The following is a 16,622-nucleotide window of genomic DNA, read 5'->3' on the forward strand; positions in this document are numbered from 1 at the left end:
ACACTGCTCAGATACCTTGGAGAGCAGTGTGTGTGTGTGTGTGTGTGTGTGTGTGAGACTGGATATGTGGTCATTATGTAAACAGTGTGAAGCCATGTGAGGCCTGACACAGTGACTCTGGGCTCCATTGGACAACAGAGAGACACAGCTCCCCTATTAGCAAGGATGAGGCTGGCAGCCAGACTGCAATGTGGTCCAGAGTCCATTTTCTCACACACATCTTTTCCCCCTCGCTGATATCATCTGTTCCTGGAATCCAGCAGAGGATCTTGTTCAGTCAAGAACTGTGTTTCCATTTTAAGTTACGTTATACTTCGCCACCAGATTGCAAAGCGAATTATGATATTTCTCACTGGAATGGGTTTATTTAGCGGCTATATTTACTGGTTACTTTTCAAATTAACCTTTTTGTCAAAAAAGTATGATGAGATTACAATATATGAGGCATTATTATATAACAGCTACTCAACAGTATATAAATATTTATAATCAACTCCACCGTGACATCTAAAAAGAATTAAATGCTTACAAGTTAACATGTCACTAATAATAATCCAATAATACAAATTATAATAATACACAACGACTGGAGCCATTCGGCATAATCTGTTTTTCTACCTTTCATACTTAAAGCATATTTTGCTGATACTGATACTTTTGTACTTTCACTTATGAAACATTTCATTCAAATTGTTCAACTGGTTCTTCAACCTATTATAACCAATGATTGGCATGGTGAACTTCTTACATTGCTGGAATCCATGAATTCAGACTCCTCACAGCTGTTGTAGTAGTCCTCTGTTAGATGAGGATTGAAACGCTCCTAAATGTTTTGCTTCTATCCAGTACTCCACAATCCTCGCCCAGTATTTAAACACTTAACATTTGAACTGCATTAATCATCATGGGGGCAGAACCTCACAACTAGCTAATACAACACACATTTGACATACAGTACTATCTTATAACGGTGATACGGCTAAAGTGCAAAGATATTGCCTATTTCCACATTCAACAGACATGGAGCAACATTAGCATTCATTTGGAGTCAATAGTCACTCTCCTTTTTGTTTTGTTCTGGTTTCCACCACCTCCTGAGGGAAGAAATATGGTTCTTTAGCTTCTTTCAGCTAAACTCAGTTTGGAGCTGGGCATGTAGCACAGCTTTTTTCGCTAATACAGCTGCATGCCACCGCCGGTAAACTGGCGGATGAACCAAAACAGCAACGTTGCAGACTGTAAAACCGAAAGAATGAGATGAAAGAAGCTAAAATACACTACGCATAGTCGTTCGATATATTGTTGACATAAAATTAATTCTGAGTGCTGCTGTAAATTTGGTGTCTTATTAGCTGTTGGCGACATCCTTTTTCCAGGTTAGATCCACCTTAAAACAGGAAGTGACGTGTTTCAGATGTCACATGTTTGCAATCAGTCAACATGACGGACTGGTTAGCCTGAGCATGAACAGCCACTTACTCAGCTACTGTACGTACCTCGAAGATATCTCTGTAGCCATGGACGCTGAAGATGTTGTCAGGGTCATCTTCCGCCTCGTCCTCTTCCTCTGTTGCCTCGTAGCCTTCGTCGGGGCAGGCGTCCCTCTCCGCCTCGGCCATGTTAGTCATGAGGTCGATGAGCTGCTCCAGAGGAGGGCTGAGCTCCCTCTCCTCGTTCTCCTTCAGCCCGTAATCCAGAGCCTTGTAGATCATGATGCCCAGAGACTCAATCACCTGCAGGAGCACGGGAGACAACCAAGAAGCAGCTTCACATACATGCTCATTTCTGTAGCTGTCACCTTGATCTGTAAACGTTGATAACAATCTGCATGCTTGCATGTTCTTTTATCTATGAACTTTGTGATACTGGCAACTATCGTAGTAACTTACAGTGCACATAGGTTGTACATATTTTATGTAAAATCCAGCCAAATAACTGGTGTCTGATGATTAAACTGGATGTACGAACACTAAGCAAAACACATGTATTTGTGACGGATGCATCATTTATTTTGTTTTTGTGCATTTTTCCATTGTTTATCTGCCACATCATAAAAACAAATATGGATTTCCGTCTTTGTTATGCAATATGATCCTCTTTTGTGTGCCGAGCCTGAGCTGAACAGCTGTAATGCGGTGACCTCATGACTCAACCTTTTAAACGAGAGACCATTCATAGATGCACGCAAACACACCGACGCTCGCTGGCCTTTCGAGGGGCCGGCGCTGGGAGCAGATTACCGATAGTAGATCTTGTGATTAACTGACGCATGAAGGAAAACACTATCATCACACATGTACTCATGTGGATACAGTCCGTCTTGTAAAGGATGAAAGAAGCCACTGGGTTTTCCTCCTCGACTTTGAGGACGTCAGGACTTGAGTGATACTTTACCAAATGGTAAACAGCCTCTTGAATTCATTCAGTAACAAAATGTAATGTATGTGATGTAATGTATGCTCCCGCGCTTTTCCTCTCCTCACCGCCATCATTCGTAATCATTTCATATAACAGTAATTTATTTGCATTTTGGGGCAGAATATGTCCAGTAAACTCAAGTCTCATACTATAAAGTTCTTACCAATCTAGAATACATTTAGGTATTTCTCGGGTACACAAAATAAACATTCTATGCAGTTGGACGACCTAAATGCTCAATTTCATGTCTTACTTATAGTATGAAGAGTATTGTTAGTGCGTACATTTCCAACCAACCCTTGGTGAAAGTAGCAACTTTTCAATTTTTTATTTGACAGTCATTTTGCCGTAACTCAACTCAGGAATATAATATATATCTAAACGCAATACGTGAATGCAGACTGAGCCAAGCTTTATGAAACCATGCTATTGTTTTCACTTCCAGGACCAAGGAGTCAGTTGAGCAACAGCATTTAATTTTTTCACATCTTTGTGACCGGTCAAACCAGGAGACAGGCCTAAAGCAATCATGGATTCTAGGAAAATGTGGGTGGTGTCTCACATTACTTTCTTGAACAAAGTCTTAAGTCTTTTTTTTTTTTTACTGTAACACAGGCTGATCTTTGAACTGTATTAAAACGCAAAAATAATATAGCTTTGACAAAAAGGGAGCAAACCCTCGATGGTGGAAGCAATGCTTTTTCTGTCGGGGGATGAAATACAAATAAGGTCGAATATATATGATTTGTAGAAAATATCCCCCCAAATCTTAAAATACATGATATTATATCTATTCTAGTAGTTGGTGCTTGTTGGTAAGATGCTATGCTCAGTGATAGCCTTCAATCTGCCGTGGAATTAGAGAGTCAAGGTGGATAAAAGCAGCAAAGCCAAAGCCAAGACAAAAGACAAGAGTGGGAAATCCACTTGGGATTATTCTGCAGCCCTGAGCACTGAGAAAGTACTGAGATATAAAGCTCTGAGAGAAAAGAAACTGAGAGAAAGGGGAACGGGGATGCAGGGAGGAGGGAGAAAGACAAGGATCGGCGACAGAAATGCATCAAGAGACAGGAAGAAGAAGAAGTGAATAAGATGATGCGAGTTGTTGAATGGATCAGAGAGGTCGAGGAGGGCGGAGAATGGTAAATCACAGAATCATAAAGAGAGTGTGTGTGTGTGTCTGTGAAGACATGAAGATCAATAGACAATCACGGAGGGAGGAGGAGTCATATAAGAGATCTGTCCTCTCCCCCATCAGTGCATAAGAGCTGGGTTTCCTCAGGGGTGAGGCCACCTCTTTGTCTAAACTCCACCTGGATCCTCACTCGCTGATATTTGTCACCATGTAGGCACACACATGCACATGCAAGCACACTCTTCCAGGGACTTGCTGCAAACTCAGGCTGTAAATTAAGAAATCCTCTTCAGCAGACAGCTGACAAAATGTGACAGGTATGGAATGATCTGCCCAGCCAAGCAGCTAATGGTTTCATGAGTTAACTATGTGGATATTCAGGCTCCCGCTTCTTATCTGCAGCTTATCGAAAAAAGATCTGCAAAAAGGAGAATGACTTAAAGGGATTAAAAAGAAATGAAAGGCTGCAGCAGATGGGATTGACAATTTCTTTTCACCTTCATTTTTTTTAATGACCTTTTTTTTTTATCTAGCAGAAGAAGCAGCCACAAATTAAACTTTAAAGAGATTAAGAGGGAGACTGCAGGACTTGTCATCCTTTAAAGATATCGACTAGCTACTGTATGTCTGCAATATGTCTACTCTGCACATATTGCTTTGTGTTCACAAGTGGAGAACAAACTTTAGATGTGTACATTATATATTGGTGGAGAACGCATCACTGGCTTCACCATAGCGACACAGTGCAATTAGCACTGGTGAGTAAAACAATGCATGGCTCTCCATTGACTTTGGATTGTGTGAAGGTCACTTTCGCCTGCTGGCAAACAACAGAAACATGCCTAAAAGCTGCTGTGTGGTGGAATGCACTAAACAGGGCAGCGTGAAGAAATATGTTTTTATAAGCTGCCGAAGCAAAACAATTAGCCGTTAAGAACACGAAAGTGTGACATCAGCTGTAAAAATGTGAAAACTGTGGCATCCTGACCATATGCCTAACATCACGTGTGCACCAAGCAAATGTCAGTATTTCTGTAAGTTTAGCTTAACATTTTGCAGATTTTGTTATAGTAGAATGTGGATAAATCAGAAAGCTATGCAGTATTATGTTTAAAAGTGCCTTATCTAACCACATTAGCTTGCTAACACAAAGGCTATAGCTAACATTAGCTCGCTAACAGCTAACTCGTCCCATCCCATTATCACTTTAGTTATCAACTGCACCCCTGTTAGACATAGGGTGCTAAAATAATCCTTTGACATGCTGAAATCTCATGTTTTTTAGCTAGCTACAGGCATTTCATTAGCATTTCAGTCCTTGGTTGCATATTGTGGCGCCAATTATGTCCCCCTCTGGTGGGCATGGTTTTCAGAGTTCGCTCTGTCTCTATTTACTGTTGCTGACCAAAAGGAGATGTGCTATTCACCCATGTTCCATTTTTTTAAAGATACAAACTAATAAGAAAAAAATTATCATAAACAAAGTTGTATTGTCGCGACTGTGCATACTTTATTTTTCAGCTCCAGTTAGTGTTCGACGGTATCCTGCCTATGCTGTCACTCAAAGCCTGCTGGCGTCATTTTCTAACACATTCCCTCACAAATAATTAACTGCAAACTATGACTGATTGCAGGAAGAAAGAACTGTCCTTGTGACTGTGAAGGCAGCCTAAAGCAAACAGTGTCTCCATTCCACTTAGAAGTCTCCCTGACTGCTTCCCAGGATTCCAGGCGACCAAGCGGAATGAAGGGGGAGGAAGTGGTGGAGAGAAGAAAAAAAAAAAAAAAAGAAGAAGGAAAAGAGAAAAAGTGGGGAGAGGATGAAGGTGTCAACCAAAAGAGATTTGCCGGTGCTGCAAAGTGCAGCAGTGGCCATCGTCGCAAGCAAGAACAACATCAAACAGCCTGGCTTTAATTTCAGCATTCCTGTCACGGAGAGGAGGCAAGCTGGGCCAAAGTTAAAACTATTGTGACGCATGGGGAAAGCTTTTTATATTCCCCAAAGCATCGGCCATGATGGTTCTCTCACATGTGTAGTTGTTATTTTCCTTAGTTATCCGCCTGCTGGCTTCAAATTCTTCCTCACAAAAGACAGTACTACATCCCATTCAGGAACCCTCTCTTCAAACTACAGTCAATATCCATCTACCATCCACCTACATCGTCTATTATCCCTGAGGGACAATGCAGGTTAGCATAACGAATTAAAGTCATTCAAAATGGGACACCTGAGTGTTATGTTCAGGTGTCTGATCCATTCAAGGCTAAATTTCACTACAGCTCTCAAAAGCAACTGTAGTACATGACCTCAGATATGAGGACTGAACACCATCACGATATATGACAACAGAGCCTTATGTAGACACGTGTGAATGAAACATGTTTGTTCTAGTTCTGTACAAATGATGTAATAGGACCCTCTGGGTTAATATGGCCAGGTGTCGGCTGCCATGTATTCACTGTTTATACGGAAGTTCAGTATAACAGTACATCAATGCTAAGACTACAGGCAGCCTTTAAGTTCAATTAAAGGTATTCAAAACCATTTAAACCATCTTATGTATAATGAAAGCAAACTGCACAAGGTTCATATATGTTTACCAATGGGGCCAGTGTATAGCAGGGCTTCAACTATTCAGTTTCCTTGTCGGTTCATCCATTCGATGACATAGCTTAGCTTAGCACAAAACAGCTAGCTTGGCTCTGTCCAGAGTTAACAAAATCTGCCTTCCAACGCCTTTGAAGCTCACCATCCTGTTTGTATAATCCATAAAACCCAATGTGTAAAAACAATAATTTGTGGATTTACATGGTGTCGTGTGCCAGACTATTTCCTGGCTGGGAGTGTCTGCTGGTTGCATGGCAACCTCATGGTGATGACAGCACTGACTCCAGCTTCATTTTGAGTGGCGTCCATCTCCTCATCTAACTCCTCGGCAAAAGAGCAAGTAAGGGTATTTCCCAAAGTGTTGATGTTCCCTAGATTTTTATTTCTTTTGGTCCAACCGACATTTGAAAACCTAAACATGAAAAGTGATATCAAACAGGAAATTGCGTCAAATCCTCACATTTTTTAAGAAGCAATTTTTAAGAAGAATTCTTTCTTGCTAAAAGACGTAAAGGATGAATCTATTATAAAAATTGTTGATACATTTTCTGACACTTGACTTATAAATAATAAGCTCATGGTTTCAAAGAAACATCAGGGAGCTGGTTCTCTATGCGTCTGGCAGTGAGATGTCATGGTCGCCTACACATTTTTAGTGGACTCAGACAAAGACACCAGCTGTTAGACTGTGAATCTCATTAGTTTTAGTTATGTAGCTTTGTGTGATAAACACCGGTGCCAATTATGCTAATTATACGCTAACTGAAATCTATGAGGTCTACTCTCTCGTTTGCAAAAGCCTTCCATCAGTTGCTGTTAGCCAACCAGCAGAAGATTACCAGAATCAGCATGCACTGGTCAGAATTAAAGGATTGTAGAAACAATGTGAGGATTTAAAACATTTATATTTACTAAATGGGTTCATGGGAATTAGGTCATGGCAATGAAAGTAAACAGTAGGTGAGCTGAGTAGAATTTTACTGAAACAAAATTGACTAAATAAACTGCATGAATGAATTACCTCTCCATTGATTACTGTCCTTTTAAGTTTTTACAACAAACAATAATTAGACATCATAAAGTGAAGTTATGCACAACTCACATTAACTATAGCTCCATAAACTAGGACATACTGTGACTTAATCTTAAAGGGAATGTTTAAATGGAGATCAACTGGACAGATTCTAATGGGACAAATAAGGAAAAAGACCTGCATTTCATGGCAATTCATCTGATAGATTTTGAGATGTTTCAATCTGAACTGAAAGATTTCCTCATGGGGGCACTAGATGGAAACTCGGAGGAACACCAAAGTCAGTAGGATTCATCATCTGGGGACCATGAATAACTTTGACCGGCAGTGGTTCAGTGGGTTTAGAGGGTCGTCTTTTAACCAGAAGGTTGGCCATTCAATCCCCGGCTCCTACTGTCTACACGTTGAAGTGTCTTTGAGCGAGACACTGAACCCCAAGTTGCTAAAGCTTATCCTAATGCTTAGGATAGGTCAAATGCAAAGGTCAACTTCCATGTATGTACCTGTATGCATATAACTGTAACGCAGTTTAAGTTTAATGTCTGTACCAAATTTTGTGCCGATACACATTGTAGATGTTGAGATATTTCAATGGATAAGTGAAACATTGTCCTACTGGTGGCACTAGCGGATCACCAAATAAGGATTGGTGATATTTGAGCATGTTGTAAGTATGTATCATGGCAAAGACCGGATGGCACAAACATGGGTTTTTGTTTCAATTAATTCATCTAAAAACATTTGTGCTTATTGAAGAGCACTCCAGCAGAAGCCATCCATCCATCAATTATCTGTAACAGCTTGTCCTTCTCAGGGTTGTGGGGAGCTGGAGCAGATCCCAGCTGGCATCGGACGAGAGGCGGGGTCCACCCCGGGCAGAACGCCAGTCGATCACAGTTCGAACCCAGAACCCCCTTCCTGTGAGGCGAATGTGCTAACCACTGCACCACTGTAACTCCCACCACAGCAAAAAAGACTATTGTATTTGCGAAGTTTGCCTGGGGAAATATGGGCTTTTACACACAAAAGAATGGACAATACACAACTCCTCATCTAAAAATCAATCTGTCCACTTAATAATGGATGACATTTGTGTAAAGTGTGGGTTACTTCCTCTCAGACTCTCACACCTGATGCCGTGACCTCTGATGGTCATATGACTGAGAGCGGTTCCTCTGGTTTGTCCGGTATGAGGAACCCGCATGACTTCACACACAGAACAGAGAGAACACTTGAACAAAACCACATGCATTTCCTCCCCCTTTGTTTTTTTTTGGGGGGTTATTCTTCTCTTTTTTCACATAAAAGCAAATACTATTCCTGCCAAACACTTTCATAACTCCTGACCAAAATTTTCTGTTTACGTTAAACACCGAATTCAACGTTAAACTCTAATCTCTTTCCTAGACTTCAAAGCTCAGATATTATGAGGGCAAGGAGCACGCACGGTTAAACTTTGACAGCGGGGGGACGTGATGAAGCATAATCCACAAATTCATGGGTTATAATGCATCATGGGACCCCGACATGTAAAAAGGTGGAAATGTGTAGCTAAAGAGCAGATGTGTCATATTTGAGTGAAAATTTGCGAAAAAATATCATCCATTTCCAGTGGACTTAGCAATAGTTAAGTACTGAACACAGAGCCCTGTCAGGAGCTCGTTTCACTGGCTCTGAAGACAACACCATCATCTGACATCCGCAGCCGCATCATTTGCTGGAGTTCACGCTGTTTTGCAGCCGTGTGCGGATAATGTATGTCGGCCACGGCTACACATGTGCTCCTGCTCATCCAGCTTTGGGCTAATTCCACACTGCATGCTAGAGCAGAACGCCTCTGCTGCAGGATCAACTCGCCGGTGGTTTTGTCAGCCAGTCTGTAGCGCAATGCATTGTGAGAACTCATTTCTCGTGCAAAGCTGCTTAACAGAGATTTGACTATACAATTTCACATTCTCTGCTGCTACAACGTGTGTGTGTGTGTGTGTGTGTGTGTGTGTGTGAGTGTGCTTGAGTTAGTCGCTCTCCATCTGTTATCGCAGTCCTATAACACAGCAATCCATCTCCAGAGCCCCCTGAAAACTGCTGCACTCTGTCTCTAACGAACTGGGAAGAGATTGTCAGACAGCGTGCAACATCACAGACACCAAATACTGTCAGACCAAAACCTAGCTTTGAATTCATCAAACACTCTCAAGTGACGCCAAAACACATACCCTGTGGGCTAAAATTATTCCATCTATTCTACAACATCCAGCAACATATTCCTAAAACGCGAATAGCGGGCAAGCTGTAAGACCTCTTCTCACAAACTATTGTTAGAACAATTAACAGCAGCTGTTGGAGGAAAGAGCCCTTTAATTAGGTTCGGAACTGCTCCCAGAACTGCCATCAAACAGGAGGCCTTGCTGGGTGACATTTCCTACCAGTCAGCTGGGAGCTCTGGGGCTGGTGGAGAAAATGACGGGTGAAGAAGACACACGCTGGGTGAAGGGAGGATGGGAATGCCAGACAATGGTCTTCCATGCTGACTACTTGTCATAACAATTTGTGTAACTAGCAGTGAAAATAAGCTATTTACAGCAATGCTAATAAGAAAGTATCATTGCGTTGTGTTAAGACAAAGTAAAAGGCATTATCTTGTACTGAGGCCCTTCCACAGTATTTGCCCTGTGTAAATAGAATAGTTCTTCACTTACATGCCAAGAGTTAAATGCGAATATTACTGCCACTCTGATGAGTTAAGTATGAATCTAGGCAGGAGGTGATTAGCTTAGCTTAGCATAGCAGCAAGACTGGAAGCAGGTGGTAACTGTTAAAAATACTTCAAAAGCGCACTAATTAACGCTGTGTATCTTATTTGTTTGATCTCAACACAAACAGAAAAGTAAAGATGACTTACATGAGGTAAGAGAAATGACACAATGGGTTAATTAGCCCGTTTTTAAAATACCAAACTTCGGAGCAGGAATTAACATGTTTAGAGCCCGGTCATATAGCTAATTTCCCCGTTCATTAAAATTGTAGGTGGGTGAATTATTATTTAAATCACCCATTTATATTATATCAAGGCTTAAAGTATGGGTGTATCTTTTAACCCAGCTAGCTGTTTCCAGTCTTTAAACGGCTAATTGGCTCATGGCTTCAGCTCCACACTTGCAACGTACAGACATGAGAGTGGTATCGATCTTTTCATCTAACTCTCGGCAAAAAAGTGAAAAAGCACATTTCCCAAAATGTGGAACCATTTCTTTAATGCATTACCTTCTGCTCATTGTTTCACGACATCGACATGCTAGCAGAGCCGTTATGGTAGGCGACGTTGATGCTGCTGCATGCCAGAAACTATCTCCATCACCAACTTGCATTGGACACCGTCCGGTGCTCGTTTTGCTGTTTTGAAGCAGTTTTCTATGTAACGCTGAGTCCGAAGCTTGTAATGAACCCAATTAGAAAGATGCATTTGAAGATTTTATCTATTAAAAGTATTGGTTCATTAAGCAGCAGGGGACCCACAGCGGCCGCGTTTGCAGGCATGAGGATCAACACAGCACACACCCACGGCTTATGACAGTTTCAACCACAGCACTATCTGACTCCGGTTGCACTTGAAATAATCCCGCAGAGTGCCCGCCCTAATGTGCCATCTCTGTTGTTGTGGCTGGCCGCCCTCTTTGACTGTAACTAGCTAATGTAACCAACTGTGGGAGGTAAATATTTAAAGAGGAGAAAATGCTTCTACTACGATTAAGCCTGTTATTATCTCTCCCTGTACAACCATACATCTCCCTCCATCAATATCCCGTTAATTGACTGACTGGTTCCTTTCCTTTCCCAGCCTGCACTCTGGGAGGCTTGTGAGGTAATCAACCAAAGTCTTCCAACCAAGGTTTCACAACTAGTTACACTCAAACTAATCCAGTCATGTGACCAAAATACTAATTTTAAACATGTATATATTTTTTTATATTTTGACCATGCAGCAATAAAGTTGCACATCAAAAACATGAAGTAAACATTGAGAACATACAGTAAGCAAAACTGAAATAAAAGCTCCTTGTTATTCCATATATAATGTGCCCAAGTTATAATGTCCTCCCTTGCCCACAACATGTACTTTGATATTATACACAAGTAAATAATGTCCACATAATATTGTTCAAGCCTCTGTAAGCATGTGATGGTGAAATACAAGAACAACAGAACTACAGTGGAGTTACTCACCTCTGTGGTTGTGCAAGGGCTGTATTTACCTGCAGGGAAACAAGAGAGCAGTGTTGTGATAAGCAGCAGATGTAAGCCGAGGCACAAAGCAGCTTACACACACATGCGCGGTAACATAGCTGTTATATTACAGTGAAAAAAAATGTATGACTGACAGAAGTTAAGCGCATGTAATGATGATCTTAGCCGTTCATGTCAAAAGGCCATGCATTACTTTTGATTCCGTGTAGGAATATCGTCATATGAAATATACATTGTCTCAGGATCCACTGCAATCACTCGGCCATCATTTTCATATATTCATCACTCTACACATCTGTTAAAGCACAAATAGGGACTGCAGCTGAGAAACTCTTTATTTCAGCATCAATAGGGTTTTCTTTTGTCACTGATGGAAAATCTCAAGCCACAGCATTTCACATTATTTTTACACTTAAACTAATCAGGAACAAAGTATGTCTACAAACGCTAACATTAAACTCTCAAGGTCATAGTGCAGCTTTACAGGATGAGGCATAGTCGTATTCTCTGTTTTCTTTTTGCCCACAAATCCCATGAAAAGACCAAAACCCACAATCTGCTTCAATGCTGCCCAACTATAGTACACTGTCTGTAACACTCAACCCCAAGTCTGTTCATTCCTACACTGTGACACACGGTGTCACTGAAAAGGTCAATCTTTAAGGGCTGTTCACAAACACATTGTTGTATTTCTAAAAAGGACTTGTTATTTCCTAAAACAGTGGGACACTGTAGTTTTTAGCAAATGTTACTATTTTCAGCTGAGGAATAATACACATTTGGTGTGCCGCGGAGTGTATCCGTAAATCAGGAAGGTGAACGTTAACCTGACGCGCCAAATTGTTTGTTTATCTGAGAGGGCCGTCATTCGAAACTGTTTGGTAAAGGGCAAGCACTTTAAAAAAAACATAGCTTGGCAGGTGATTGAACGAACCATCTGTCAATCAAACTCTCAGTCGGGAAAATAGCGAAAACATCTTTTCCATCAAGAAAAGCTTTCGGTGGCATTCTCTGCTCTTCTTTCAATGAAGAAATACTCTTCAGTTCAGATATAACATGCTACTGCAGCAGCTACGCTAACCTCTTCTCGAGTGATCTCGTGTAATCACGAGAATCCAGCATGCTGCGCAAGCTACGGTAAATGGCGGTGAAGGAACACGGCACCCAGTGGTGTGGCTCACTGATGCATTCTGTTAATAGTTTTCTGACAACAATAGAATCGTTATTAGGACCAAGTCATAGTTGGTTTTGGTTCAGGACATTTAAATAACTAAAAGAATAATACAGACCATCACTGCTCATGGTCTTGGTTTAAAGGAATTTTACTTATCAGTGATTAAAGATTCCCTCCCTCATTAAACCATTTCTGCTAAAGTGCTCTGTGCTCTCACTATGCAAACTAGACCAGGTTTAATAAAAGCTCTGTTTCATTTCTAATTACTTCAGCGGTTCGTAGCATGTGACCGATGATGAGAAGACCCCTCCCAAGGAGCCACGCTGCATGAATGTACTCCCTTCAAAAAGAAGACCCACTTAAATGCTCCCCCAGGCTACATCTGCCCAGCTTGTACTTTGTGAACAAACAGCCTGCTGACAGATGAATCACGAAACGAATTGGCTGTTTTGTCTTGTGACACGCGGTAACGCAACATCACAACAGCTATGACATCATCTCGGGCCCTTAACTTCAGCATCAGCAGGTTTGAATGCCACGCTGCTGTATGTAAGGTGAAGAAGAGCGGTGTGATATGAGCACTGCCAAACAGGGGGAGCAGATAAACCAATGTGTTTTCTCGATAGTGCTGTAACGATTGGTAAAAAAGTAGGATGTTAAAAATATTCGTCAAAGTCGAGACGAGACAGAGAACTATTTGCAGAGGTTCTAAAAAAGTGTCCTGCTGTCATGATGTATTAAGATGTAATACAAAGTGTCAGGCGCCCCAGATGACCTGCGGAATAAAAGAATACTGGTCGAACGTATAGGCCGAGACAAAATCTATCGCGATATCATAACGATATATATATCGCGATATATATATCGCGATATATATCACGATACAGCATGTTTTCTGGTAATTCACGAAATAAGTGGTCTATATGAAATAACCACACGGTTTTGTATACTCTTGTGTGAATTAAATACTTGACAAATGAAAAGTCATTTAAATAAGACCTTCAGTTAGTCCAGGCTCGTTATGATCAATTTAGACCAGGTGATTGTGTACCACGATATCTCGATATACGATTTTATCACGATATGATTCCATTGAAAGACGATTAATTATCATATTGAATTATGGCCCGGCCCTTGGCGGACGTGGTAAGGAGTGGGTCAAACACTAACCTTGTCGGCATTTAACTCAAAGTCAATTTTTGCAGACGAGAGTTTCAGAACTCCTAAATCCTGAAAACTTTTGCCACAGATTTATCAAATTATTTACATGAATGACTTTATCTGACTCGAGCTTGTGCATCAGAGAGAGAGAGAGACTGCACTGAATTAGACCAGCAAATCACCCTGCAAAGCGAGACCATTTGTGCGGTTGCAGAGCACTGATCAAAACACTTGCAAAACACTCCCAGTATGACTTAGACTGAAGACATGCAGAGCAGTGACTCCCAGCCAGAGGTACTTCATAACTCGTCATGGGGTTCATGGAAGGATTGGGAGGAAGAAATGAAGACTTGATATAGTTAGCTAATGAATGATCACTTTCAATAGTCAGATAGAAGTAATGGATACATGTTTAAAATACAGTCTTTGTAAGATAACGTGTTTCGCCGAATCTGTTTACTACATGAAAACTGTGTTTAATAATTTGCACATTTTGAGTATGATGTGAAGGAAACGATAAGATGTTCATCTGTATCGTTTTGGCAGCAGCTCCTTTTGCCTTCATCCCCTCTCAATATAATTGTGGTTTTGAAGAGAATCAAAATAGATTATTTATTTATTTATCATTGGCACTGTTGTGCTGCTTGGCAATGTTTATATTGTCGATACTCAAATAAAGCTGCATTTAAACTCCTTTATTTTATTTCTTATATATAAATAAATAAGATGTATATTGCAAATACAAATGCCCCAAAACATGCATAACTACAACAAGTCAATACGTTTTGCATGATGGGACATTACAGCAGCTGAGGAATAAAAGCCTGGACTCCCCTCTCCAATGGTCCCTTCCATACTCCTAAAAATAGCCCATTCATTCTAAGCATAGACCAACAGGCCACAAACGGCATCGCCCTCACAGAAATGCGGCGCAGTTATCGAATCAAAGGCCAAAATGTTGACCGAGCAGTGTTCAGTAGTGTGTGTGTGTGTGTGTGTGTGTGTGTGTGTGTATGTGTGTGTGTGTGTGTGTGTGTGTGTGTGTGGACATTGCAGCTGGAGTAAAGAGCCTATCCCTCAGGTGTAGTCCATTACGGACAGATACAGATAGATGGATAGAGAGGGATTTAGTCAGTCTGCTCTACACTCTGTGTTCACTGCATCAGCAGCTGTGATTACAGCATACACTGAACATGCCAGGCCTACGTCTGACAGGACACTGTTTTCTGTTCAGACAGACACAGACACGCCCATCACACGGCATGCAGTGTCATCTGTTTTGAATCCTGGTTGGTACCTTGTAAAAAAAAAGCACCTGTAGTGTGAGGGATGCTAGACAAATACCACATAAACGCTGTAACTGTGTCCCATGTGAGACACAAATTACCATAAAGCACAATAAAGTCAGTATAAACTCCCTGCATGTAGCCCCACAGACACTGTGCAAAGCCCCCAAAGGGATATCTTCCACGATGTTGCAGTGATTTATCATTTGGCTTGCTATATGCTTCCACTGTCTCCTCTCACTTTCCTGGATGTTTTCGGAGCACAGCAGGGCCGTAACTGCTTATTTTTTATAATGCCTCATAAAACAGAGGCCCCCCGTGTCACAGGCAGTTAGGAGCAGCTGTAATCAGGCCATTCAAAACACAAGGCCCGCGCAGGGGTGGACCATCACCCTTTTCTGTTCACACAATATACATCGGCCCCATGCATGCACATTTCAGCTTGCAATAATGACATGCTTTAATCAGAGAGCCCGCCGATGTGATGTGAAGTGGCAAACCGTCTGAGAGGCCTTCAATGAGAGATGTAGCCTGTGATGTACACGCACACACACACACACACACGTGCCCTCAGTGAGGAGGAAAAGTGAAAATCAGTGAGAGACATTTGTTTGTCAGTGAGCAGGTGTAATTGGGCCCCATGACTCTGGCTGATGTTGTCCTGCTCTAGGTGTAATTGGGCCCCATGACTCTGGCTGATGTTGTCCTGCTCTAGATTAAAGACTGATATAGCACCTGATCAGGGAAAACATCTAAAGCCTCCACGTGCTGGATGTTATATTTATAGTACCGTTATTGCTCTGTGTTATCACTATATTACTTTAGGGATTATACACTAGTGACGTGATTTTGTAGGCTATCTTGTATTACAATCACAACACCCCATTATTTGAAATGCAAGTGATGGTCTGGCCTAGATCGAGAGCAGCTTTAGGCGCACTCATTCTCACATAATAGTTTACCTTCACAGTCCCGGTGTTCCACCCTCACGGACCCGTCTTTCTGTATCCTGACATCCTCCGGTCCCAATATCCTCATCGGAGCCACCGCTGATGATGCTCCGGCGGCGGTGGAGGAGCTCCCCCTGCTCCGGTGCCCCTTCGCCAGCGTCCTGCAGCACTGGTAACACACCGCCCATGCCTGCTCCTCGTTGATGGGCTGGCTATAAAGCCTCAGTATCTCCTCCAGGGAGAGACTCTCCACTGCCGCTTCCTCCGTCGAACTCATCGCGCTGCGACGCTGCTGCTCATCCCGGTGAGTCGCCGCCGCGGCGGCATCCGTCAGCCCTCCGTGGTCCCCGCGTCGCCGCTCGGCCATCCTTTCATTATCTCAGCAGCGCAGGAGGAGGAGGCCCGATTACGAGAGCAGGTCCAGGCCGATGTGTGAGAGGGAACCTGGCGGCATGGATGCTTCTCGCTCCTGCTCCCCGGGGCAGCGACCAGCAGCGCGCCGGTGGATATTTTTTCCCCGCCCGCGCTGACGTCTCGTCCAGGTTTCGGTACCACCAGCGCGGTCACAAGACGGTGTGTGCGTGTGTGTAAGTGTGTGTGTGTGTGTGTGTG

At 42.2% G+C, this 16,622-nt stretch overlaps 1 protein-coding gene across 4 annotated transcripts in view; it reads right to left on the reverse strand.

Annotated features, from left to right (window-relative positions):
- The window catches only part of spire1b (spire-type actin nucleation factor 1b), a 40,488-nt gene extending 23,874 nt beyond the window's left edge, over positions 1–16,614 (reverse strand). For all 4 annotated transcript variants that reach the window (XM_031878604.1, XM_031878601.1, XM_031878603.1 and 1 more), the window contains exons 1-3: positions 16,023–16,614; positions 11,419–11,447; positions 1,497–1,733 (exon numbers count right to left, since the gene is read on the reverse strand). In XM_031878604.1, coding sequence (XP_031734464.1) covers positions 1,497–1,733; positions 11,419–11,447; positions 16,023–16,377 — 621 coding nt within the window. In that variant the 5' untranslated portion in view covers positions 16,378–16,614. The remainder of the gene's footprint in view (positions 1–1,496; positions 1,734–11,418; positions 11,448–16,022) is intronic.
- Between the last annotated feature and the right edge of the window lie 8 nt (positions 16,615–16,622).

The sequence above is a fragment of the Anarrhichthys ocellatus genome, unplaced genomic scaffold (assembly GCF_004355925.1).
Source record: "Anarrhichthys ocellatus isolate YVR2014 unplaced genomic scaffold, GSC_Weel_1.0 scaffold188, whole genome shotgun sequence".
NCBI classification, from domain to species: Eukaryota; Metazoa; Chordata; class Actinopteri; order Perciformes; family Anarhichadidae; genus Anarrhichthys; species Anarrhichthys ocellatus.